The sequence below is a fragment of the Podarcis bocagei genome, assembly GCF_964188305.1.
Source record: "Podarcis bocagei genome assembly, chromosome: Z".
Classification (NCBI taxonomy): Eukaryota; Metazoa; Chordata; class Lepidosauria; order Squamata; family Lacertidae; genus Podarcis; species Podarcis bocagei.
The window spans coordinates 49,808,014-49,834,120 of NC_138140.1; the positions used below are offsets into that span (position 1 = coordinate 49,808,014).

Genomic DNA, 26,107 nt, shown 5'->3' on the forward strand with positions numbered 1-26,107 from the left:
AGGTTAGACTAAGTGATGGTGACTGGCTCAAGGTCACCCAGGGAGCTTCATGTAGAGTTGCCATTTGTCCTCTTTTTCCAGGACATATCCTCTTTTCCAGGGATAAAATTTCTGTCCAGGTGGATTTTTAAAATTTGCCAAAATGTCTCTGGCTATACTTTCTGGATGAGACGTAGACAGGACTTGCTTTCCTCTTCTCTTCTCTTGCTCCCCACCAGCAATAGATCACAGCTTCTGTAGCCTACATATAGTAAAGGTAAAGGGACCCCTGGCCTTTAGGTCCAGTCGTGGCCGACTCTGGGGACTGGCCGAGGGAGCCGGTGTACAGCTTCCGGGTCATGTGGCCAGCATGACTAAGCCTCTTCTGGCGAACCAGAGCAGCACACGGAAACGCCGTTTACTTTCCCACCGGAGCGGTACCTATTTATCTACTTACACTTTGATGTGCTTTTGAACTGCTAGGTTGGCAGGAGCAGGGACCAAGCAACGGGAGCTCACCCCATCGCAGAGACTCGAACAACCAGCCTTCTGATCAGCAAGTCCTAGGCTCTGTGGTTTAACCCACAGCGCCCCCCGCGTCCCCCGACATATAGTAGGGGTATTTAAAATGAGAGACGTCATAGCGTCCTCTTCTTCGCTCTTCAAAATATAGCAACTCTAGCTTCATGGCCAAGTGGGGATTCAAACCCTGTTCTCCCAGGTCCTAGTCCAACACTCTAACCATTACGCCACACCTGCTCTCATTATGAGGTTATTCTGAGGTGTCACAATGGCTCCTGGGCGGTTCAGCTGGTCGAGAGCTGCCCAGCTGAACCAAGGGGATTTGGGGAATGTTTATCTGCGTTAAATATGGAGGTAAGGGGGAACCCAATAAACATGGGTTGTAGGAACAGAGGAAGCTGCCTTATACTGAGCCAGGCCATTGGTCCATCTAGCTCAGTACTGACCACACTAACTGGCAGCAGCTGTCCTGGATGCTAGTCTGAGATCTCTCCTAGCCTCACCTGGATACAAAACATTGGGGGTTGGGGGAGACTTTCCCATGGAAAGCAGACCAGTGTCTCTTCTAGCCAGTGATTTTTTTCTGGGGGGATAGGGTGGGGGAACTCACCACAATGTCTGTTTGTTTGTTTGTTTGTTTGTTTGTTTGTTTGTTTGTTTGTTTGTTGTGGGCCCAGTCACAGTGCCTCTGCCCAGGCAGACAATGATCTGGATTAGAAACGGCCACAACTTTATTGATTAGAGATATAGGTGGATTTTTGGCTTAGGCATTGGATGTATGTCTGTTCCAGCCCTCTCTGCCAGAAATATATATATATATATCTTTAATTTTTAAAAGGTAAGGGAACTCAGTCCACACCCCACTCCCAGGCTCTTGCTATATATATAAAAAACCCCTGCCTGTTATGGTGCGTGGGATCAGCTGCTGCCCATAGAAACCATCCTTGGCTCCTCTTCTTGCAGACCAACGACAACTCCTGGCGAACATTAACTGCTCAGTCTTACTCCTAATGCATTACCTGCGCGATAAGGTGGGACTGCACAGGACAGGTGAGATGAGTTCCCAAAGCACAAAGAAAGTGGAGCGGCAAACCCTGCCCAGTTGATGGTCAGGAGGCAACAAAGACTGCTTCCCTTTGGTTGACTGTACTACGGATCCTGCAACAGGTAGTGCTGGGTTGGGGGGGGATGACATGCCATCTTATCTCCAGGTGGAAAATATCCTGTTTCCACACTGCTTGTGACTTCTGTGTACCAGAAGTACAAACTCAAAAGAAGACCCTTGGGCTCTGTTGACTAAGGACTAAAAACTGGCCACCCATGAAGGTCCTTAACCCATCCTTAATAAATGTACTTTGGAACTCCCATTTTCTTTTCAGCTCCTGTGGCTCCTCTTTCCTGTTTTAACAAGTGGAGATTTTTTAATCCTATTTTTCATCTGCATTGCACCTGGGATTATTTTGGATATATAAATTGTTTTAATTGTTTTTAGATATGAAATCCACTATATATTTTGGAAGGTTGTTTGTTCGCTACGCAACTGGATGCCTTTTAACAACAACAACAACAACAAGAACAACAACAACAACAACAACTTATTATTCATACCCCGCCCATCTGGCTGGGTTTCCCCAGACACTCTGGGCGGCTTCTTACTGAATATTAAAAACAGTACAGCATCAGACATTAAAAACTTCCCTAAAGAGGGCTGCCTTCAGTTGTCTTTTAAAAGTAAAATAGTTGTTTATTGCTTTGACATCTGCTGGGAAGGCGTTCCACAGGGCAGGCGCCACTACCGAGAAGGCCCTCTGCCTGGTTCCCTGTAACCTTACTTCTCACAATGAGGGAACCGCCATAAGGCCCTTGGCGCTGGACCTCAGTGTCCGGCTGAACGATGGGGGTGGAGACGCTCCTTCAGGTATACAGGACCAACACTTTGAATTGTGCTCGGAAACGTACTGGGAGCCAATGCAGATCTTTGACTATTTGAAGTATGCTGCTTTCATTGTTATTGTCTTTAAATGTTTGTAGATCAGGCCCTAGGGGAAAGCTGGCAATTAAATAACCACAATTACTTTTTTCAAGAGCGTAAAATGCAAGACTGAGAACAGGCAACTCCTGGCGTAGTTGTGTTCTGTGGGGGCTGACCCACAACCATTGACCAAAGGAGGAGAGTGTCATGGACTTGTTGGAGACAGAAGAATGGTGGGAGGAACCAGTTGGGGAACCCCCAAGGGAACAGGGCTCAGAGCCTGGGGAGTGGTGGTGTGATGACAATGAGTAGTCACAGGGAGAAGAGGGGCGAGACTGGGAAGAGGAATTGTCAGAAGCTGAAGAGGAAAGAGGGTTTAGTGAGCAGGGAGAGTCTGCTTCTGAGAAGATCAGAGGCTGAAGAGGCCATGAGGCAGAGATAAAGCAGGCTTTTGAAGAGTCACAGATGTCCCCCTTCCTGCAACAAGCCCCCATCTCCTCCTGTCTCCTAGCCCCAGAAGAGGGCTGAAATGGGCAGAACAGCAGCAGGCTCCACACAGGTGTAGTCTCTAATTGTTTGGGGAAAGCCCTGGTGAGGAAGGGACTTAGATGGCTGTGGGGAGGTAGGTACTTTCAGTCTCAGCAACTGATTTTTATGGGGTAAGACTTACCAGGGATGAGCTGCTGTGCTCCTTAGGCCTGACAGCCATAGTCTGTGATGGTCATGTTTTTGCTAATAAAGAATTAACACCAACTTTGTAACACCAACTGGTTCCTTCAGATGGAGGATGAATGACTCCTTATTCAGAGATGAAGAAGTGCTTAAGAAGGCCAAAAAAACCTTGAGAGATTATTTTGAGATAAATATGAGCACCAATGTGGAAAAAAGAGTAATCTGGGACGCAAGTAAAGCAGTTATGAGAGGGTTCTTGATACAACAGAACGCATTAAAGAAGAGAATCCAAAATGAGAAGAAGGATAAAATACTGGAGAAAATAAAAGAAAGTGAAAAGAAATTGAGAGCAAAACCAAAGTCGCAAGAGATTTTGAGAGAAATAAAGTTGCATCAAGTACAATACATGAAAATGATGAACCAGGAGATAGAATGGAAAATCAAACAAATGAGACAAAAGACATTTGAGTCGGCTAATAAATGTGGGAAATTATTGGCTTGGCAAATGAAAAAAAGACAAAAATTAAATACGGTTACAAATTTAGAAGTGGAAGGAAGGAACATACAGAACCCAGCTGAGATTAGAAACTGTTTCCAGAGGTACTTTAAACAACTATATACACAAGGACCACAGAAAGAAATTGATTTAGATTGATTTTTGAAAACAAATGGATTACAAAAAATCTCTCAGGAAAATAAATTAATGCTGAACTATAAAATAACTGAACAGGAGATAGAAGGTGCCATTCAGAATATGCAACTAGATAAATCTCCAGGACCGGATGGACTGACCTCTAAATATTACAGATCCTTTAAAGAATGGTTAGTACAACCTTTGAAGGAAGTCTGTAACGAAATAATGGGTGGGGAAAGGGCACCAGAGTCGTGGAAAGAAGCATATATTACACTTGTACCGGAAACAGAGACTGAAAAGACGCAGCTCAAGAACTACCGCCCCATATCATTGCTCAATGTGGATTATAAAATCTTTGCAGACATTTTGGCTAAAAGACTTTAAAAAGTCTTAATGGAAGAGATTCATAAAGACCAAGTAGGCTTTCTCCTGGGTAGACATTTGTCTGATAATGTGAGAAACATAATCAATATTTTAGAAAAATTACAAGTGAACATAAATACTAAGGCAGTTTTGATATTTGTGGACACGGAGAAAGCTTTTGACAACATTTCTTGGAGTTTTATGAAGAAGAACCTACAGGGGATGGGGGTAGGCCAAGGCTTTGAAAACGGTATAAGTGCAATTTATTCAGAACGAAAAGCTAAATTAATTGTAAACAACGTGGTGACGGAAGAATTTAAGATAGAAAAAGGGACACGACAAGGTTGCCCAATTTCCCCATTGCTTTTTATATCGGTCCTGGAGGTCCTGCTGAATATGATTAGAAGGGACCAGTTGGTTAAAGGTATACAAGTCGGAGCTAAACAGTACAAGTTGAGAGCATTTGCAGATGACTTAGTATTGACGTTACAGGAGCCAGAATCTAGTACTAAAAGGGTTTAGGAACTGATTCAAGAATTTGGTCAGGTTGCAGGATTTAAATTGAATAAGTTAAAAACTAAGGTCTTAGAGAAAAATTTAACACCGATTGAGAGAGAGAGGTTTCAGAATGAGACAGGTTTAACAGTGGTTAAGAAAGTGAAATACCTGGGGATTAACATGACAGCAAAAAATGGGAATTTATTTAAAGACAATTACGAAAAATGCTGGGCTGAAGTGAAAAAAGATTTAGAAATTTGGTCAAATTTGAAGCTTTCACTGCTAGGCCGTATTGCTGCGATAAAAATGAATGTACTGCCTAGAATGCTGTTTCTGTTTCAAACATTGCAAATTTTGGACAAAATGGATTGCTTCAAGAAGTGGCAGAGATATATCTCTAGATTTGTCTGGCAGGGCAAAAAGCCTAGAATAAAATTTAAAATACTAACAGATGCAAAGGAAAGAGGTCGATTTGCCCTGCCAGACCTTAAACTTTATTATGAATCAACAGCTTTTTGCTGGTTGAAAGAATGGCTGCTTCTTGAAAACACAGACATTTTGGATTTAGAGGGTTTTAATAATGTATTTGGATGGCATGCATACTTGTGGTATGATAAGGTCAAAGCACATAAAGCATTTAAAAACCATATTGTCAGGAAAGCATTGTTTAACGTTTGGATAAGATATAAGGACCTACTGGAAAACAAAACCCCAAGGTGGCTGTCACCGATGGAAGCGAAAGCTCAGAAAAAGCTCAATATGGAGGTCAAATGGCCGAAATATTGTGAAATTTTGGAACAAGAGGGAGATAGACTGAAATTGCAGAGTTTTTTAAAAAATATTTTATTAAGTTTTATCAATAGAAAAGTTCAGAAAAATACAAAAACAGAAAAATACAAAACTACAAAATACAAAAATACAAACATTAAACACAAAAAAGAAGAAGAAAAAACACATATAAAAGAAAACAAAACTCCCTCTTTTTTAATTTCTCATCTTTAGTTAACTTATTTTCCTGACTTCCTCATGCCTCCCTTTTTTGTATCCCTTTTAAAAATTGGTTCAGCAAATTCATATCCTATTAGTTTATCTATTATCAATCCCATCTTACATTTTACCTTGTTGCTAGAACCCCTTCAATTCATTTCAATGTCATCAGCATTCAAAAATTTTACAATATTTCTGTAAATAAGTTTTAAATTTCCTCCAATCTTCTTCCACCGACTCTTCTCCCTGGTCTCGGATTCTGCCAGTCATTTCCGCCATTTCTATATAGTCTATTAGTTGCATCTGCCATTCTTCCAGGGTGGGTAAGTCTTGTGTTTTCCAATGCTTTGCAATGAGGATTCTTGCTGCTGCCGTAGCGTACATAAAGAAAGTTCTATCCTTCTTTAGCACCGATTGGCCAACTATGCCCAGGAGAAAGGCCTCTGGTTTCTTCAGAAAAGTATATTTAAATACCTTTTTCATTTCATTATAGATCATCTCCCAGAAAGCCTTAATCCTTGGGCACGTCCACCAAAGGTGAAAGAATGTACCTTCAATTTCTTTACATTTCCAACATTTGTTATCGGGCAAATGATATATTTTTGCAAGCTTGACTGGAGTCATGTACCACCTGTACATCATTTTCATAATATTCTCTCTTAGGGCATTACATGCCGCAAATTTAATCCCGGTGGTCCACAATGAAATTGCAGAGTTTTGAGAAATTAAAAAACAAAGTGCGAGACTGGCTTCATTATTATCAGATAATGGAGGCATACAATTTGGACAAGAAAATTGGCTTCCAGGTGGAAAAATCAAAATTAGAAACAGAACTGCTAGAACCCAAAACTAAGATTTTGTCAAAGATGTATAACTTGCTGTTGAAATGGAATACACAGGATGAAACGGTGAAATCTGCTATGATTAAATGGGCACAAGATGTTGGACATAACATAATGATGGCTGACTGGGAACAGTTATGGACCACAGGTATGAAGTTTACGGCATGTAATGCCCTAAGAGAGAATATTATGAAAATGATATACAGGTGGTACATGACACCAGTCAAGCTTGCAAAAATCTATCATTTGCCCGATAATAAATGTTGGAAATTTAAAGAAACTGAAGGTACATTCTTTCACCTTTGGTGGACGTGCCCAAGGATTAAGGCTTTTTGGGAGATGATTTATAATGAAATGAAAAGGGTATTTAAATATACCTTCCCTAAGAAACCAGAGGCCTTTCTCCTGGGCATGGTCGGCCAAATGGTGCCAAAGAAGGACAGAACTTTTTTTATGTATGCCACAACAGCAGCAAGAATACTTATTGCAAAGTATTGGAAGACACAAGATCTACCCACTCTGGAAGAATGGCAGATGAAGGTGATAGACTACATGGAATTGGCGGAAATGACTAGCAGAATCCGAGACCAGGGAGAAGAGTCGGTGGAAGAAGATTGGAAGAAATTTACAGAAATATTGCAAAATTAATGAATGTTAGAATGATGTCAGAATGAAGTTAAGTGGTTTAAGCAGCAATGTTATAAAGGTGTATGTAAAAATGGATTGTTAACAGGTGAGAATCCAAAGTTATAATATATTATGTTAAAGGACTAAGATAAAAACAAAGAGGGAAAGAAATTGCTGAATTAACTAACTGAATTGGAATACAAAAAAGGGAGGTGTGAGGAGGTCAGGGAAACAAGGAAATGAATGTAAGGTATGGAAAGACTGATGTATTTTTTAAAAGTGTTTTTTATCCTTTTTGTATTTTGTATTTTTTCTTTTATTTTTACTTTTGTCTTTCTTTTTTTCTTTTTTTAAAATTCATGTAATTCTTTTCTTTGAAACCTTAATAAATATCATTTTTTTTAAAAAAAAGAATTAACACCAACTTTGTATGCTGTGATTTACTGCCAGCTCGCTCTTTGACAAAGAGGCAAAGTCCCTGTTTACACAGAGGAAAGGAGGCGAACCCACCTACTCCACTGCCCCCCATATCTCTCTGTTCCCTTTTCAGATCCCATCGACTTGTGTGAAGAGAATGGGACCCTGAAGCTGCTATTCTTAGTCAAGTTTCCAGAAGACAATGCCAGCAAGTTCCTCACTCCCCGTGTGACCTACTACATATGTAAGGTGGAGCGGGGCGCCCCAGGTACGTCCAAGGACTAGGAAGCCCCCTTCCCCCACCTGCACAGCTAGTTCTACAGGTGGTAGCCACAGCTTCCTGAAAGTCATTGCTTCCTTGGCTCCAAATATTCCCTTTCTCAAAGGTGTGGGGTCAGACATACGCAGGCTTCCCACTGATAGCACAGCTGGCAGAGCTGTTTCAAAGCAAACCAAGAGAGTTGCCTCTTAAATTGCTGTTGCTTTTTCTTGCCCCATGCAGTCATAAGGTCTAGAAACTTAAAAATGAAACCTGACATTTCCTCTTTGGATCTTGCTATGTTTTCTTCTGAGTATAAAGGCAGTTTCTTTTCTTTTTTTAAAAGATATTTATTAGAAATTTAAGAATTACAGAAAAAAGAAGAAAAGAAAACAACAAAAAATTTGACGACATACATTACAATACATAAAAGAAAAAGCATAAAAAACAATACAGTGGTGCCTCGCAAGACAAAAGAATCCGTTCTGTGATTCTCTTCGTCTAGCGGTTTTTTTCGTCTTGCGAAGCAAACCCATTGAAGGATTAGCGGATTAGAGGCTTTTAGCGGCTTATCTGCTGATCGGATCAGCTGATAAGCGGCTTAGCGCTATTAGCGGCTTATCTGCTGATCGGATCAGTTGATAAGCAGCTTAGCGCTATTAGCGGCTTTTAGCGGCTTTTAGCTGCTTTTAGCGGCTTATCTGCTGATCGGATCAGCTGATAAGCGACTTAGAAAAAGGGGGGGAAGGGGAAAAAAACCAGCAGGAACTCGCAAGACATTGTCGTCTTGCGAAGCAAGCCCATAGGAGATTCGTTTTGCGAAGCACCTCCAAAACGGAAAACTCTTTCGTCTAGCGAGTTTTCCGAGGCATTCATCTTGTGGGGCACCACTGTACAACAATACAGCAAAAAAACACAATAACATTAAAACACACATCCAATGTTCCATATCTTTATCTTTCATTTACTTGTTTCATCGACCTCCTCACACCTCCCTTTTTGTATTCTAATTTAATTAATTGTTTCAGCAAATTCTTTCCATCTTTCTCAATTTTTGTTATATAATTTATCTTAACGGTCTAACCTATTAATTAACTCAAATCCTTTCCATCTTTCACTATATTCTGTCATTCAATTTACCTTAATTTATTTTGACCTTATCTTACCATAAAAAACTTTAAAACTTAAAACTTAACACTTATTTGTACATGACTCCTTATATCATTTATATTAAAGCCAAATAGTTTCATTCCAACATTTTTCCTAATACTTGTTAATTTTACACTACTTCTCAAAATAAATTTTTAAAAACTTTCTTCCAATCTTCATCCAAAGTCTCTTCTTCCTGGTCTCGGGTTTTGTCAGTCCTTCTTGTCCATTCCATCTAGTCCATCAACCTGGTGATCTTATGTCCGAGGCTCTTAAGTCTTTTCCATGTCCCTTCTGCAGATCATCTTCTTGTTTATACCTGCACTTTACTTTGTCTTTTGTTGATCTTTTTCTTAATTTCTTTCCTTTCTCATTGGGGGTAGGCCTCGGGGGGACTCCAATCCAAAAATATCTCCATCTCCCCTCAGCAGATCAGCCCATTCCCCACAGTCCCATTCTCCACAGTCAACACTGTAATCCAGAAAGTATTTAAGAGCATGTTTCAAAGTCCCTCCAAAATTAAGAGCCCTCACAACTCCAGACCCCCCCTGGTCCACTCCAGATTCAAACTTCAAGAACAGCAGCTTATGCTCCTGCAAGGCCTCGAGTCTCTCCATTTGTGTTACTTGAGGTTCAACAGCAACCTCCTCCATTATCTTCTGCACTTGCACTTGCCCTGTCAAAACAGGTTCCTGGGTTGGTTCCTGAATAGTTTCTATATGGGGATTCACCGTTTGTCCAAAGTTTTTGACTGCAACAGTCATCAAATCCATCTTCTCATGCATCTGCTCCAACAAAGCGCTTGTCTTGCAAAAAGCAAGAACCAAAACTTCTTCTAAACACATTTTTATTCAAGGTCAGAGTCTGGTCTCACGATCCGAATCTCCACAGCTGTGAAATCCCCAGATCAACTCCAGCAACAATTTAACAAGCTCCCTCTAGAGGAGACAATTTCTATTTGTATCCATCTTTTGAAAGCAGAAGCAACAAAAGAAAATTACTTTCATTTTTCAAATATTTTGTTTCTTTTGAATGCAAAAGGCAACATTGGAATCAATTTGTTTCTCTTTTTTAACTATCTGTCAAAAGACGTTCCATTCACAGTCAATGAACTTCTCCATAAATTTCTGTCTCTGACACCCCGTTCCCAGGTTTGAGACGGTGGGAATTTATCTTTCTTTACTCTCTCTCCTGCAGGCTTGAACAATCAAAAATCCCCCCCCCCTTTTCTCCTGCTTCCAAGAGGGGTTTTGGTGGTAATAACTGAAGGAGATTTAGACCTTTATATACGACTTTCCAGACTTTAGCTTGTAAAGTTTTTGCTTCAATCTATTTACAAAAACGGGAGGCGGGCTTCCTGTTTAGAACCTTCCCACTTCAGTGCCAAATTAAAATGTTTCTTAATCCAATTTTCCGTTCTACTCACGGGTACTTGTTTAGAGTCCAATTGTCCACAGGAAAAAGTCAGCGCTCTCCGGCAACGGCTGTGCGGCTTCACTCCGTAAAAGTAGCGGTTGATTCAAAACACCGCGCCACTCACCCCACGTCGCTTCGGATCCCCGAAAAAGGGTTTCCCTGCGAGTAGGGGAGGCGCTTCTGGTGTCAGCCGAATCCCATGTTCCCAGGCTTCCTCTGCCTGGGATTTTTAAAGGGTCTCCGCCTTCGCCGCGGCGGCAAGACCCGATTTTCACGGAGCGGGTTCCTCTCGGTCAGAGGCACTCTGCCATTGCCAATGGCGCTAACCCGGAAGTCCTAAAGGCAGTTTCTTCAGATATCTTCAGATATTTCAGACTGCAAATCCCATCAGTCTCAGTCAGCATGGGCTGTAATCCCAAACATCTCGGAGGACCCCAGGTTAGAGAGGTTTTATTAGCACTTTGACTGTGCCTGCTGATCTGCTGACAATTCCGCTTCATTTTCTCACTGGCTGTGTTTATTATTATTATTATTATTATTATTATTATTATTATTATTATTATTATTAATTGAGTCATTTGCCACAGTATATTTCTGATTTTATGGGTTGTTTTGTGTAGCACACAATGGGGAATTTCAAGGTATGTGTGTGAGTGCCTTAGCTGGCATATGCAAAAGAGCAACAGCCATTTCTTGTGTTTCGTTCAAGGTGCCACTTACCCACCTCTGATCAGAAAGCTGCTTCTTGACTTGTGCAATATATTATATTGAGCTATACTGTTAGTATTATCTGCTCTGACCAGCAGTGGCATTCCGGGGTCAACAGCAAAGCTTTCCCCATGACCCTTTACCTGACATTTAACCAGCAATACCAGGAACTGAACTTGGGACCCCAAGGGACTCTGTCATTCTTTGCATGCAGAAGGTCCCAGGTTCAAACCCCAATAGCAACTTCAGGGCTGAGAGAGACTACCTGTCCAAAACCCTGGAGAGCTGCTGCCAGTCAGAGTAGACAATCCTGAGCTAGATGGACCAATCTGGTATGATGCAGCTTCCTTTGTCCTGCATGCTTGGCAGGTGCTCTTATACAGAACTATGGGATCTCCCCACCCCCACCCCATGGACTCTTGCCGGGTACTCCATACCTGTTGTACCTGGTGCCTTCCAGAAACTTGTGGACTACAATTCTTAAGGGAAAAGGCAGTCCAAAGCATCTAGACTTGCCAGACAGATTGGGGAAGGCTGGCTTGTACTCAGGTTTCTGCGAGCTTACCTCTTGGGAAAGAGAGCCAGTAGGGGCTGGAGGTTCAAACTCCCACTTGGCCACAGTCTCTGCCTCTCAACCTCACCTGCCTAACAGGGTTATTGTGAGAATTAAATGAGGAGGGGGAGAACTTTCCCAATTAATGCAGCCTGGTGGAAGATGGAGAGCCTCCAAGCCATCTGCATCAACCTGGGCTGCACCTGGAATGGGATTATCAAGGAATGTAAGGCAGTGGCTTCCCCTTTCTTTATAACTGCCGATGCTTCATGGCAACGCTTTGTGGAACTGGCTTTTCTAATCTTTTGGAGACCACAGAGAAATCTCCCTCCAGCTCGAGCCAGGGCTGCATCTGCCACAATTCTGGATGTGCAGAGCAAAAAAAAGAGCACAGGACAGGGTCCTGAGTGCAGGATTTGGCTTTCTGCGAATCTTGGCTTCCATTAAGGAACAAATTCCTAGCCCCTGTAAAAGCAAAAGATACACTCAGAAATATTTGGATGGTGACGAAATCTCAGAAGCTAGAGGGGTGGCTGAAATAGAGTTCTGGATGCTAGTAGGTAGACTTTTATTCTTCAGTATCATGCTAGTCTTGAGGGTGAGCCAACTGAGAACTCATGGTGCAAAACAAATGTGTGTGCTTAATTGGCACAATCTTCAGGTTGTCCAGGGGGCAGGTTAGGGAATGCAGCTGCTCTTGGCACCAAAATATGGCTTGGGTTGGGGTGGAATCTGCCTCTCTTTCCTTTCATTGCGCACCTGCTCCTCCTGTTTATCGTCTTCTCCTAATCTAATTGAAAACATTAAAGAATGCTCATAAGAGGGAATCAGGACTGTGCCTGCCTGCCTCCCACCCACTCAAGGCTAGTTGGTCTATTGTGTGGGGGAGGTCAGGGCGTTTGTGCAGCCGAGAGCTTTCGCAGTAAACAGCTGCGGCTCTAACCATGTAGCCCTTCCTTACTAATGCCAGCTGTGTCTCTTCCACTGGCCTGCAGGTACAGTCCTCTTCACAGAACACATGAACTCCCCTCTCGGGTCTTTGTGGCTATGGATTCCTGCGTCCCTCTGGCATAAAGGGTGCATGGCTCTTTCCTTCTTATTACCCTGCAGAAGGGTGCAGTGCTGACTCAAGAGCTGATTTTGACCATCCTCCTTTGAACTCCTTCCTTGTGTATTCAGGCAGTTCTCCCTTAGGGACAGAACCTTCATGGCGCCTGCCTGGGGAAGTTGTTTCTGGGAACTTTAGTTGTGATTCCTGCATTGAAGGATGTTGGACTAGATGGCCCTTGGGGGTCCCAACTCTACAGTTCTATGATTCTTTGTATGCCCCCTTGAGCTTCTGGGAGAAGAAGGCAGGGTATAAATGCAATAAATAAATATAAAATAAATAAAAGGCAAATGGCAATTAGCTGCAGGCTGGTAAAAATCAGCCGTGAGCATTCTCTCGACTTGTATCTAGGAATGCAGAGCACTCAGCCCAAGTTCCATGTTGCAAATGCATTGCAAAGCGTCAAAGCGAGTAACACAGGGTTCTCTCTTTGCAGGGTCGAAACAAGAAAACAGCTACCGGGCCTTTCACCCTATGTACAAGCACCCTCCAGTAGAATTATTGGGTAGGAACTTGCAGGACTTAAAACTTCTATTCTCAGTGTATCAAAGCGCAACTCTGAAACCTATGAAGTCAGGGCAAGTAAAAGTAGCCCCTTTTACATTTCCTTCCCCTGTGAGCAACACCATATAGGAGAAAGGGGCTAGAAAGAAGTTTTTCTCATCCTCTCTCACAGTGAAAAGAGAGGTGCTGGAAATCACCTTGAATGCCTCCTTCCTTGCTCTCTTAGAATGGCAATGGCGCCCACCCGGGATGTGCTGGAACTCACATCAGATGGGGGGAAGCCTTGCTCTCTCATATTAAAACTCAGCGGGGTTATGCAATGAAGCCAAATGGTGGGAGATTCAGGACATACAAAAGGAAACAGAGCAGAACTGAACTATGGGACTCTGTACTGTAGGATATACTGCTGGCTGCCAACATGGATGACTTTAAAAGGGTTTCCAAACACGTCTGTGGAGGTTAAAGCTATCAGCAGCTTCCAGCCATGCATTTTCTACAGTGCTGGAGGCAGTGTTCCACTGGATTCCAGTTTCCAAGGACCACAAGTAGCAGGGGCGCTGACTCCTAGGGGCTGAACCCCTTTGACCCCCCCATATTTGTTAGCAGGGGGCTGAGCCCCCTCAGTATTCATTCAAACATCATGCATATCACAATGCCATACATGACACCCAGAGGCGATGCTGTCATGCAAGTCAGCAACACTGCAGCTCCTCCTCCTGCTGCTGCTGCTGTGGAGGGGAAGCACCCCCTGGCCATGGTGGTGGCAGGAGGTACAGGAAATGTCAGCCATGGAAGCTGAGCGATGCCCGGGTGGCATCACCTTTGGGCATCACGTCTGACATCCGGGTGTCATGCATGACGTTGTGGTGTCGCGTAACATCAGCTCACCCAGTGCTTTCCTGAGTCAGCGCACCTGACAAATAGGAGGAACTTGCTGTTGAACTTGCCTCCTGCTTTCAGGCTTTCCTGTCAAGGCCTCTGTGATAACAAAATGTTGGACTAGATAGGCCTTTGGTCTGACCCAGCAACCAGGCTCCTCTAACGTTTATTTGTTTTGTTTCATGAAATTTATATAAAGCGCTCCTTGACTGCCAAACCCAAAAACAAAGGAAACCTCAAAGAAGTTTGCAAGAAAGGAAAGTAAAACAATGAAACTATCTGGAAAAGAAAAAGTCAAAAACAAGAAGTATTTAAATATTTAGTAAGCTAAAAAACCAGGTTATAACACATGTCAACGTTGTACATGTCTGGGTAGGCTTGCTGAAATAAATTCTTTTTCAGCAGGTGCTGAAAAGATACAGCGAGGGCAGCTGCCTGATGTCAATATAGTGCTACCTCAGTTTACGAACTTAATCTGTTCCAGAAGTCGTTCTGAAAACCGAGGCGTGCTTTCCCTAATGAGGCCTCCCGCCGCCAGTGCCCTTCCACCGTTCAGATCCCATTCTTAGACCGAGGTAAAGTTCACAACCTGGGACACTACTTCCAGTTTTGCAGAGTTTGTGAACCAAATCATTCGTAAGCAGAGCTGTTCTTAAACCGAGGTACCACTATAGGCAGGTTATGTGTAGCTGTTCTTTTGTCCCTGCAAATCACAGACCCGAGTAGAAGGCAGAGCTTTTAGATCTCCAAGTGGTGGTATATTCTAGACAGACTTCGACACCTAGCATCTTTTTATTATTATTAAAATAGAACTGAGGCACTGGGTGTCAGAACAGAGGCCAATTCTACCCCCTTACTTTAGGTCTGAGCAGAAGACTGTTATCTTTACTAGAAATTTCTGGGTGAGCCAGCCAACAATTGCCCCAATACCCTCAGAAACCTGAGAGGCAGAATTGTCAACCACAGGATTAAGAACAAAGCAGGTCCCCCACCAACCATACCAGCATTAGAAAAGATTTCAATATATGGGCACAACAGACCTTTTTATCCAATAATACAAGCAAGTTGCATAAGAAAAGGGTAGTTCCATTTGAGGAAAGCTTCACCAGGAGAGTGCAGGCAGGAAAAAATTAAATAAAACAAACCTAAATTACCTGTCTCTGATCTTTCCCTCTTGTTGAGCACCAATCTCAGAGTGCTGAGAGACTCCAGAGGTTCCAGGCGATTACCCAGGGTTCGGTTTGCTGGCAGTAAGGGACAGCAGAGACTGGGGTGTCTTTATGGCATATGACTTATTCACAATTCTATGCAACCTGGAGGGGCTCACAGCATTAACACCCCAATAAGGTCTTGCTTCTCCCAGTCACAGCCTTTTTTCAAAATCTCCTCCCACCACCTCCCCCACATTTGAAGCATGGCAATACCACTTTAAACAACCATAGCTTCCCCTAAAATACCCTGGGAGCTGTAGTTTGTTAAGGGTGCAGATTGGTTTTAGGCAGTCCCCTATTCCCCTTGCAAAGCTACAGTTCCCAAGTCCCTCGTGAAGAGGGATTGATGGTCCAACCACACATAGTGGAATTGTAGCTTTGAGGGGAATAGGGGAATACTCTGGAAAACTCCCAGCACCCTTAACAAACTACAGCTCCCATAATCCTTTGGGGGAAGCCTTGAGTTTTTAAAGTGCTTTAAATGTATGGTGTAAATGTGGCTCAGGTCCACCAAAACCTTCTTCAAAATCTCCTCCCACCACCTCCCCAATTTTTAAAGTCAACAACTGAAACAGAGCCTATTGCTATCCTTGTTTTTAGGAAACTCTATAAAGCATGGGTTCCAGGCATATATATATCCATGGCTCAGTTTCCTAGGAATGAGGTTCAGCGGAGACTGTGGTGTCTTTATGACGTATGGCTTATTCACACATATACACAACCTGAGCCTACGCTGGAGGGGCTCACAGCATTAACAACCAAGAAAGTCTTCGTTGTCCCAATCACAGCCTTGGATTCCAGGAGAAATCAAGCATGGCTCTCCCTCTCTGGCTTGCGCCTGCTTCTAACTTCCAGCTCTCTCTCACACACAACTTTCCACTCTGGCTTTTGTCTTTCTAACTTAACACCTAGTTGAGGGATGGCCCCCCACCCATTTGCCTTCTGGCACAGAGCCACTTCCTTTGTTACCTTAAAGACCTATACTTAGGCCATTACCAAGAAGCAGCCTGGCTATTCCAATAACCGAGTCCTTGCTGGTTCCAAGAATAGAACTGACTTGGGCATACAGCCTAACTGCCCCTCTCCCACCCTGCTCCGCAAACTCACAACACTCTGCTTTGCTCTAGCCTTCCTTCAAGCCCCAACAAGATCCAAGACTCCTAGATTAGACAATAAACCAACATGCAGTCAGGAAATAGGCAGAGCCTTGTTCCTTTTTTGACTGGTGGTTTTATATCTCTAGCAGGTCAGGCCAACTTTTATCTTCAATCCGGCCGATCCAAGGCTCTTTAGAGGTATCTCTTATTTTATAATGAACTCCAAAAAGGGGACAGGGGTGGGGAGCCTCCGCAGCTGGACGGTGTTGTGAGAATTAGCGGACTCTCATGTTTGCCTTGGACAGGCTAACCCAAGAGATAAGCAAGCATCCTAAGGCTACTCATCATTTCTACTTTCCCATACTCTCTTTCCGTTCAGAGCCAGGCCGGCCGTTACCAGTCCCAGCACAGAATCCCAGGTTCTGCCTCTGGAGAGTTGCTACTCCTAACACCGAGAAAGATCTAGCAGGGACCACCAGGGTTCTTCACCAGCTACCAGAGGGGCAGCAAATGTAGAAAGACTCTGGGTCAAAGATCCCCAGCACACTGTGGCCAGATGTGGCATGCGCTGGAGTTTAGGGCAGATTCAGAGCTACCCAGCTCTGTAAAGAGAGGGAAATGGGCAGAAGAAGGGCATGGTAGCTGTGGGCTGTATCAGGGAGATAAGGAGGATGTGACAGTGTGCATTCAGAGAAGGGAGACCAAGAGGGATCTGGAATCTGTGAGGGCTCTGGAATCAGAGTCCTTTGAGGGTGTGGGCATGTTAGGCTAAGGGGAGACATGATAGCTGCCATCATGTATTTGAAAGGATGGAAGTTTATAAATGGAGAGAGAAGATAGGGGAAAGTTTTTTCTTCCCTCTCTCAAAACACTAGAGCTCATGGACACTAAGTGAAGCTGATTGCTGGGAGATTTAGGGCAGATGATGGAATCATAGAATTGGAAGGGACTCCAAGCACCATCTAGTCCCACCCCCTGCAATGCAGGAATCTCAGTTAAAGCATCCATGACAGATGGCCCTCCAATCTCTGCTGGAAACCTCCAAGGAAGGAGAGTCCACCACCTCCCAAGGGAGACCACCCCACTGCCGAACAGCTCTTACTGAAAGAGTTCTTCCTCTTACTGAAAGAAAGTTCTTCCTAATGTTTAGTCAGAATCTCCTTTATCACAGTTTGACGCCTGCCCTCCAAAGCAGAAGAAAACAACCTTGTTCCATCTTCCAGGAAATAGCCCTTGAGATATCTGAGGATAGCTATCATATCTCCTCTCAGTTTCCTCATTTCCAGGCTAATACCCAGCTCCCTCAACCATCTTGCATAAGGATTGGTTTCCAGACCCTTCATAATCTTAGTCATCCTCCGCTGCACACATTCCAGCTTCTCAATGTCCTTCTTAAATTGTGGTGCACAAAACTGGACACAGGACTCCAGGTGTGGGCTGACCATGGCAGAATAGACAGAGACTATTACTTCCCTTAGAATCATAGAATCATAGAATCATAGAGTTGGAAGAGACCACAAGGGCCATCGAGTCCAACCCCCTGCCAAGCAGGAAACACCATCAGAGCACTCCTGACATATGGTTGTCAAGCCTCTGCTTAAAGAGCTCCAAAGAAGGAGACTCCACCACACTCCTTGGCAGCAAATTCCACTGTCGAACAGCTCTTACTGTCAGGAAGTTCTTCCTAATGTTTAGGTGGAATCTTCTTTCTTGTAGTTTGGATCCATTGCTCCGTGTCCGCTTCTCTGGAGCAGCAGAAAACAACCTTTCTCCCTCCTCTATGTGACATCCTTTTATATATTTGAACATGGCTATCATATCACCCCTTAACCTCCTCTTCTCCAGGCTAAACATGCCCAGCTCCCTTAGCCGTTCCTCATAAGGCATCGTTTCCAGGCCTTTGACCATTTTGGTTGCCCTCCTCTGGACACGTTCCAGTTTGTCAGTGTCCTTCTTGAATTGTGGTGCCCAGAACTGGACACAGTACTCCAGGTGTGGTCTGACCAGAGCAGAATACAGTGGCACTATTACTTCCCTTGATCTAGATGCTATACTCCTATTGATGCAGCCCAGTATTGCATTGGCTTTTTTAGCTGCCGCGTCACACTGTTGGCTCATGTCAAGTTTGTGGTCAACCAAGACTCCTAGATCCTTTTCACATGTACTGCTCTCAAGCCAGGTGTCACCCATCTTGTATTTGTGCCTCTCATTTTTTTTGCCCAAGTGCAATACTTTACATTTCTCCCTGTTAAAATTCATCTTGTTTGTTTTGGCCCAGTTCTCTAATCTGTCAAGGTCGTTTTGAAGTGTGATCCTGTCCTCTGGGGTGTTAGCCACCCCTCCAAGTTTGGTGTCATCTGCAAATTTGATCAGGATGCCCTTGAGTCCATCCTCCAAGTCGTTGATAAAGATGTTGAATAAGACCGGGCCCAAGACAGAACCCTGTGGCACCCCACTAGTCACTCTTCTCCAGGATGAAGAGGAACCATTGATGAGCACCCTTTGGGTTCGGTCAGTCAGCCAGTTACAAATCCACTGAGTGGTAGCATAGTCAAGACCGCATTTTACCAGCTTCTTTACAAGAATATCATGGGGCACCTTGTCAAATGCCTTGCTGAAATCTAGGTAGGCTACATCCACTGCATTCCCTTCATCTACCAGGCTTGTAATTCTGTCAGAAAACGAGATCAGGTTAGTCTGACATGACTTATTTTTCAGAAATCCATGCTGACTATTGGTGATCACAGCATTCCTTTCTAGGTGCTCACAGACTGTTTGCTTAATGATCTGCTCCAGAATCTTCCCTGCTATTGATGTCAGACTGACTGGGCGGTAATTATTTGGGTCCTCTCTTTTCCCCTTTTTGAAAATAGGGACAACATTTGCCCTCCTCCAGTCTGCCGGGATTTCGCCTGTTCTCCAGGAATTCTCAAAGATGACTGCCAGTGGTTCTGAGATCACATCTGCCAGTTCTTTTAATACTCTTGGATGCAGTTCATCTGGCCCTGGAGACTTGAATACATCTAGACTAGCCAAATATTCTTGTACTATCTCCTTAGTTATTCTGGGCTGTGTTTGCTTTGCTGAATCATTTGCTCCAAATTCTTCAGGTCGGGCATTGTTTTCTTTATCGGAGAAGACTGAGGCAAAGAAGGCATTGAGGAGTTCAGCCCTTTCTGTGTCCCCTGTTTGCATTTCACCATCTTCTCCTCTGAGTGACCCCACTGTTTCTTTGTTCTTCCTTTTGCTACGAACATACCCATAAAAGCCTTTTTTGTTGCTTTTAACCTCTCTAGCAAGCCTGAGTTCATTCTGTGCTTTAGCTTTTCTGACTTTGTGTCTACACGTGCTGGCTATTTGTTTCCTTGATCGGAACACTATACTTCTGTTGAATATAGGCAGACTAGAATACCATCAGCTTTTTTTTTTGCTCATGTTAAGCTTGTGGTCCACTAAGTCCCCTAGATCCTTTTCACAAGTTCTACTGATAAGTTAGGTTTTCCCATCTTATCTTTTTGCAGCTGCCTATTCCTGCCCAAGTGCAGAACCTTAGATTTGTTTCTACTGAAATTCATTTTTTTAGTTTGGACCCAGTTCTCCAGTCTGTTAAGGCCACGTTGAATCCTTTTTTTCTGCAGCATTAGTTACCCCTCCCAGTTTGGTGTCATCTGCAAATTTGTTGAGCATCTCCTCAATTCCTTTGTCCAAGTCATTTATAAAGATGTTGAGCAACAACAGGCTCAGGACAGTACTGTGTGGCACCCCAATTGTCACTTTTTTCCAGGATGACAAGGAACCATTACTGAGCACTCTTTGGGTTCAGTCAGTCAACCAGTTACAGAACCACCTAGCAGCTACAAATCTACCACTTCTAGCCCACATTTTATCAGCTTCTCTGCAAAAATATCATGGGGGACTTTGTCAAAAGCCTTCCTGAAATCAATATACACTACATCTTCAGCATTCCCCTGATCCACAAAGTTTGTAACTGCATCAAAAAGAAATAAATAAATGAAATTTGTCTGGCTTAACTTGCTTTTGAGAAGTTAGTAATCACAGCATTCTTTTCTAAGTGCTCACAGACTGACTGTTGAATTATCTGTTCTAGGACCTTCCCTGATATAACATAAAGTACTTATTCACTCAGCGCATAGTGGAACTCACTTCCCCAGGAGGTAGTGGTGTCCAGCAATTTGGAGGGTTTTAAAAGAGGATCAGACAAATTAATGGTGGAAAGGGCTTTGAAAGGCTACTCTCCTTAATGGCTGTGCTCTGCCTCCACAGCTGGAGGCAGCAATGCTTCTGAACAGCAGTTGCTGAAAACCACAGGAGGGGAGAGTTGCTCTCTGCTCAGATCCTGCTCCATGGTTTCCCACAAGTATCTGGTTGGCCACTGTGAGAATAGGATGCTGGGAGACTTCCGGGTTAGCGCCTCCGGCAATGGCGGGCTTCCTCTGATCTGGAGGAACCCGCTCCGTGAAAATCAGGGTCTGGACTGCCACGGCGAGGCGGAGACCCATTAAAAACCACAGGTGGGAGAAGCCTGTGGACCTGGGATTCGGCTGGAACCTTTAGCGCCTCCCCTACTCGCGGGGAAACCCAGCTACGGGGATCCGGAGCGACGTGGGGTGAGCGGCGCGGTGCTTCGAATCGATTGCTCTTTTCACGGAGTGAAGCCGCATTGCTGTTGTCAGAGAGTGCTGACTTTTTTCCTGTGGACGATTGGACTCTAAACAAGTACCCGTGAGTAGAACAGAAAATTGGATTACTAAATTTCGTAATTTGGCACCGGAGCGGGAAGGTCTAAACAGGAAGTCCGCCTTCCGCTTTTGTAAACAGCTTGAAGCAAAGACATCGTAAGCTAAAGTCTGGAAAGTCATCTGTAAAGGACTAAATTTCCATAGGTTAAAACTACAAACCCCCCTTGGAAGCAGGAGAAGAGGGGGGAAATCTTAAATTGTTTAAGCCTGCAGGAGAGGGAGTAAAGAAAGATAAATTTCTATCATCTTGAATCTGGGAACGGGCTGTCAAAGATAGGCGTTTGGGGAAAGTTCATTGACTGTGAATAATAACGCATGTTGACAGATAGTTAAATAAGAGAAACAAATTGACTCCAATGTTTCCTTTTGCACTAAAAAGAAACAAAGATTTGAAAAACGAAAGTAATTTTGTTGCTGGATCTGCTTGTAAAAGGATGGATACAAATAGAAATTGTTTCCCCTAGAGGGAGCTTTTGAACTGTTGTTGGAGTGGACCTGGGGAACTCTACAGCTGTAGAGATTAGAGAGCGTGAGAAACAGGCTCTGACCTTGGATAAGAATGTTGACACAGGAAACCTTAGTGTCTGCTTTGTGCAGGACAAGTGCTTTGTTGGAGCAGCTTCATGCGAAGATGGATTTGATGACTACTGCAATTGATAATTTCGGTCAAACAGTGACCACTGATATTAAACCTGCTCAACAACCGACCCAGGAATTTGCCCTGACAGGGCAAGTTGCAGAGAAGACAAAGGAGGAGGTTGTTGTTGAACCTCAAGTAATACAAGTTGAGAGAGATGTGGCCCTGCAGGAGCATAAGCTGTCGTTTCTGAGGACTGAATCTGGAGTGAGGCAGACTTGGAGAGACGGAGTCCTGTCGGGACTGGAGATGGCAAGTTGGTCAGATCCTCCTATGCAGGGATGCTCTGACCTTTGGAATTTGGCTTTGGGCCAGGAGGAGATTGGAGTGGTCGAGGCACTCAACTTTGGAGGGGCATTGAAGTATGTTTTGGAATATTTTTTGGATTTTAGTGCTAACCATGGAGAACGGGCTGACCGGCCGAGAAGGGATAAAGACACTCTTAGGTTGTTCCCCCGAGATCTACTCCTCAGAGACAAAGGAAGGAAATTAAGAACAAGACCAGCAGAAGACAAAGTAAAGTGCAGGTACAATTATGAAGAAGATCTGCAGAAGGGACATGGAAAAGAGTTAAGAGCCTCGGACATAAGATCACCAGGTTGATGGACTAGATGGAACAGATAGAAAGGACTGACAGAACCCGAGACCAGGAAGAAGAGACGGTGGATGAAGATTGGCAGAAAGTTTAAAAATTCATTTAGAGGAATATTGCAAAATTAACGACTGTTAGGAAAATCTTGGAATGAAACTATTAGGCTTTAGTAGAAATGTTATAAGGAGTTATGTATAAATAAGCTTTTAAGTTCTAGGGTTTTTTTATGGTAAGATAAGGCTAAAATAAATTAAGACAACTAAAGGACAGAATACAGTGAAAGATGGAAAGGATTTGCTGAGATAATTAATAATTAGAATACTAAAAAGGGAGGTGTGAGGAGGTCGAGGAAACAAGTTAATGAAGATAAGGGTAGGGGAATATTGGATTTGTTTTTAAATTTATTTATTTTTGTTCTTGTTTTTGATTTTGGTGTATTGTATGTTTGGTACTTTTTATTTTTTTTATTGATTTGTATTGTTTAATCTCTTTTTTCTTTGCTTTTCCTTCTTCTCTTTTTTCTGTAACTTTAAATTCCCCAAAAATATCATTTAAAAAAAGAGAGAGAGAGAGAATAGGATGCTGGACTAGATGGGCCATTGGCCTGATCCAGTCACGGAGTAGGCTTGTTCTCTGTTGCTCGGAATGGTCTGGAGATAACTATATCTATATCATCTGTCTGTCTGTCTGTCTGTCTGTCTGTCTGTCTGTCTGTCTATCATCTATCTCTGTGGGGTGCAGAAATAATTTGATGGGTAAGAGTGCTTATAATAATAATAATGAATGAATAATGAATGAATAATGAAACATAGGGTTTATTACTCCTAGTAAACAAAGCCATTCTGAGTACAAGCTCCCATGTCCGTCATGGAATCATGAGGTCAGCTAAAAGGAAGGTCCAACACTCATGCTAACTGAAGCAGCAGCAGAAAGGAAGTTAAGCTGAGAGAGAGAAAACGATCAGCAGAAGAAATCAGTGAGGGTCCGAGCCCCTAGCCCACCTCTCTAACTTATTGCAAGCATCATTGCTTTGCACCCAACAAGGCTGAACAGCAAGAGAAACTTTAGAACGATCAGAGCTGTTCAACAACAGGACAGCATGCCTTGGAAGGTGGTGGCTCTCCTTCCCTGGAGGCCTCTGAGCATCTGTCAGGGATACTGTAGCTGTAATCTTCCAACACTGAGCTGGGGTAGGGGTTGGACTTGATGTCCTCCAGGGTCCCTCCCAACTGAGAAGAATGCTATGATTTTCCAGTGAACACCAGGTTGGCTTAAGCTGACCCTGAACTACTTTTCCACACTGTTCTGCCTCTCCAGTTGCTCACTCAGAGCAGGGGTTGCCTTTTAAGCTCAGCCAGTCACTGTCTCTCCCACAGCCTCAGCCCCCACTTCTGTAAAATGGCACCAATCGGGATGGTCACATCCACATCATACCTTGAAAGTACACAACTTCCCCCCAAAGAAACCTGGGAACTCTAGTTTGTTAAGGGTGCTGGGAATTATAGTTCTGAGTGGTGAACTACAGTTCCCAGGATTATTTGGTGGGCACTGCTAAAAATGTGTGGAGTGGATGTGGCCCAGCCTCATCAGGGTGGTTGTGAAGCAGAGAACAAGTCTGTTTTTTTTTAAAAAAAATGTTTTGGAAATTGTAATTGCTGCATGCACTGTGACAGGCCATAAAGCTGCGTTTGGGTCGATGGTGCAGCCAGCTGGGCTTTTCAAGGCTGCAGCAGAAGGTCCTCTTCCCACTGAGCATCTCTGCTTGCCCTTCAGACTCCTTGCGCAACCAGTGTGACATCCTTGAGAAAAGCCGCCTCAAGATTCTCAAGAGCACAGATGGCAAGAAGTCCCCAACCATGGAATCACTCCTATCGTTCATGGCAGTAGCAAATCAGATGGTGGTGAGGCACTCATTTTTACCTGGGGGGGGGGGCAGATCCAGCTCATTTTGGCCCTGTATAGCTTGTCTGACGCAACTCCAGGACTTGCCATGCACATACCCCTCTCTTGTCTAGACTCCATCTAGGCAAGCAAAAGGGCTTGTTTGAGCCAGGTAAAAACACCCAGGGAGGGTGTGAAGCAGGGCTGGTGAGAGGCGTGGCCTGGGGAGAAAGAGGGTGTGGCTGGGCAGGGATGCAGTGCTAGGGGAGAATTCTGCGGGCTTGACAGAGAGGCCTGGTGCCCTTAGTTTTCTCACCTCTGGTTTAGCATCCTATCTCTTTCCATCTTCAGCACCTTGTAGCCTTTGTGATCTTGCCATGAGGGAGCTAGTCTCCTCCTGCCTCAGGGAATTGCCTTTCTTCCCAGGGGTTGTTGTTGTTTTTAATAAAAAAAAAATTCTGGGCAGGGTGGGGTTGACTAAAACTTGTCGTTAGCATAGATATTATCTATGTGCATAGATATTAAGGTGCAAAGTATAGTTTGTCACTTCACACCACTCTGGTATTTTTTATTTATTTGTTACATTTATATCCCACCTTTTCCTCCAGTGAGCTCAAGGTGTTGCACATGATTCTCCCCATTTCATCTTCCCAAAAATCCTGTGAGGTAGGCCATGCTGGAGACAAGAAATGCATTTCCTTTTCTTGCGTTTGCAGTTAATGGATGTGTTACTTTAAACCACAAGATGACACAGTTTGTTTAGCAATGTGGCCAGAACTTATGTGTAGTCTTTGCTTTGTCTAAGTTAACCCCACCCCTAAATGATGAGCCGTGTTTTGTTTGCTGTTCTCTCCCAACCTGTTGAGACAATATGTCTGTTATTTTCTCTCTCTCATCTACACACATCCAGTAAATAGTTGCAGCATGAATAAAGCCTTTGTACTCCAGAAACTGTGTGATTTTTTTCAACTCAGTTCATCCAAGCTGCAAGGTCTGTTAACAGGTTAGGCTAAGAGATGGGTGCTAGCCAAAGGTCCCCCAGTGAGCTGCGTGGTTTTGGGATTTGAACCCTCCTTTCCCAGGTTTTAGCCTGACACTCTAACCATTATGCCACATTGGTTCTTAACTTTTGAACTTTGGACCCAAAACTCCCCCCCCCCGATTTCTCTTTAACTGAGTGAAGAATTGCCTTCTTGACTTTTAAATCAGTGGAGGAGGGCAGGGCTGTTGGAGAGTAGATGGATGCAACCAAGGGAAGGGGAGTCTTCAGCCATGTGCAATAGCAGAGAGAATGGTGGGGGAAAGAGAGATACTTGTTTGGAGCACTGGGGTGTTATGGGCACACCCCTGCTTTCACCTGAGAGCCAGTGGTGGCATAGTGGTTAGCGTGTCAGATTAGGACCTGGGAGACCAGGGTTCAAATTCCCACTTGACCACATGAAGCTGACTGGGTGACCTTGGGTTGTTGTTGTGGGGATTAAACGAGGAAGGGGGAACCACGTAAACCACCTTGAGCTCCCTGGATATAAAGTTGAGCTATGGATGGATGGATGGATGTTGGGTTCTTGGCACCTCCGCCTCCTTCAAGGGCCACTGCTGCTGCACCCTAAACTCTGTTGATCTGTGTTTGTCTCCTATGCCCAGGGGAAAGCCAGTGGGAAGTCTGGGGCCAGTTCGTCTGGCGGCCTAGATGATGAGGGCCAGCCTCGTAAGACGACCACAGCAGCCAAAGCCAGATGGGAGATAGGCAAGAAGGATAAGCATCGCTGAGTACCGAAGGTGATGCCCAGAGGGAGCTTCAGCCCACCATCACTGTGAATAAAGGCACCTTTGGACCTGA

At 43.9% G+C, this 26,107-nt stretch overlaps 1 protein-coding gene and 1 long non-coding RNA gene across 3 annotated transcripts; one reads left to right on the forward strand and one right to left on the reverse strand.

Annotated features, from left to right (window-relative positions):
* The first annotated feature begins 753 nt into the window (after window positions 1-753).
* LOC308579428 (uncharacterized protein CXorf65 homolog) lies at window positions 754-26,107 on the forward strand. 2 transcript variants are annotated; one of them, XM_081180557.1, is made up of 6 exons: window positions 754-855; window positions 1,465-1,551; window positions 7,647-7,781; window positions 13,143-13,211; window positions 24,160-24,287; window positions 25,912-26,107. In XM_081180557.1, the coding sequence occupies exons 1-6, from the start codon at window positions 831-833 to the stop codon at window positions 26,035-26,037; spliced, it is 570 nt and encodes a 189-aa protein (XP_081036683.1). In that variant the 5' UTR covers window positions 754-830; the 3' UTR covers window positions 26,038-26,107. The 2 variants fall into 2 exon arrangements, with proteins under 2 accessions (XP_081036683.1, XP_081036684.1); XM_081180558.1 differs by lacking the exon at window positions 13,143-13,211.
* LOC308579450 lies at window positions 14,895-16,524 on the reverse strand. Its single transcript, XR_014004488.1, has 2 exons — window positions 15,843-16,524; window positions 14,895-15,485 (listed from the first exon to the last, which is right to left on the reverse strand). It is a non-coding gene; the product is annotated as an uncharacterized lncRNA (long non-coding RNA).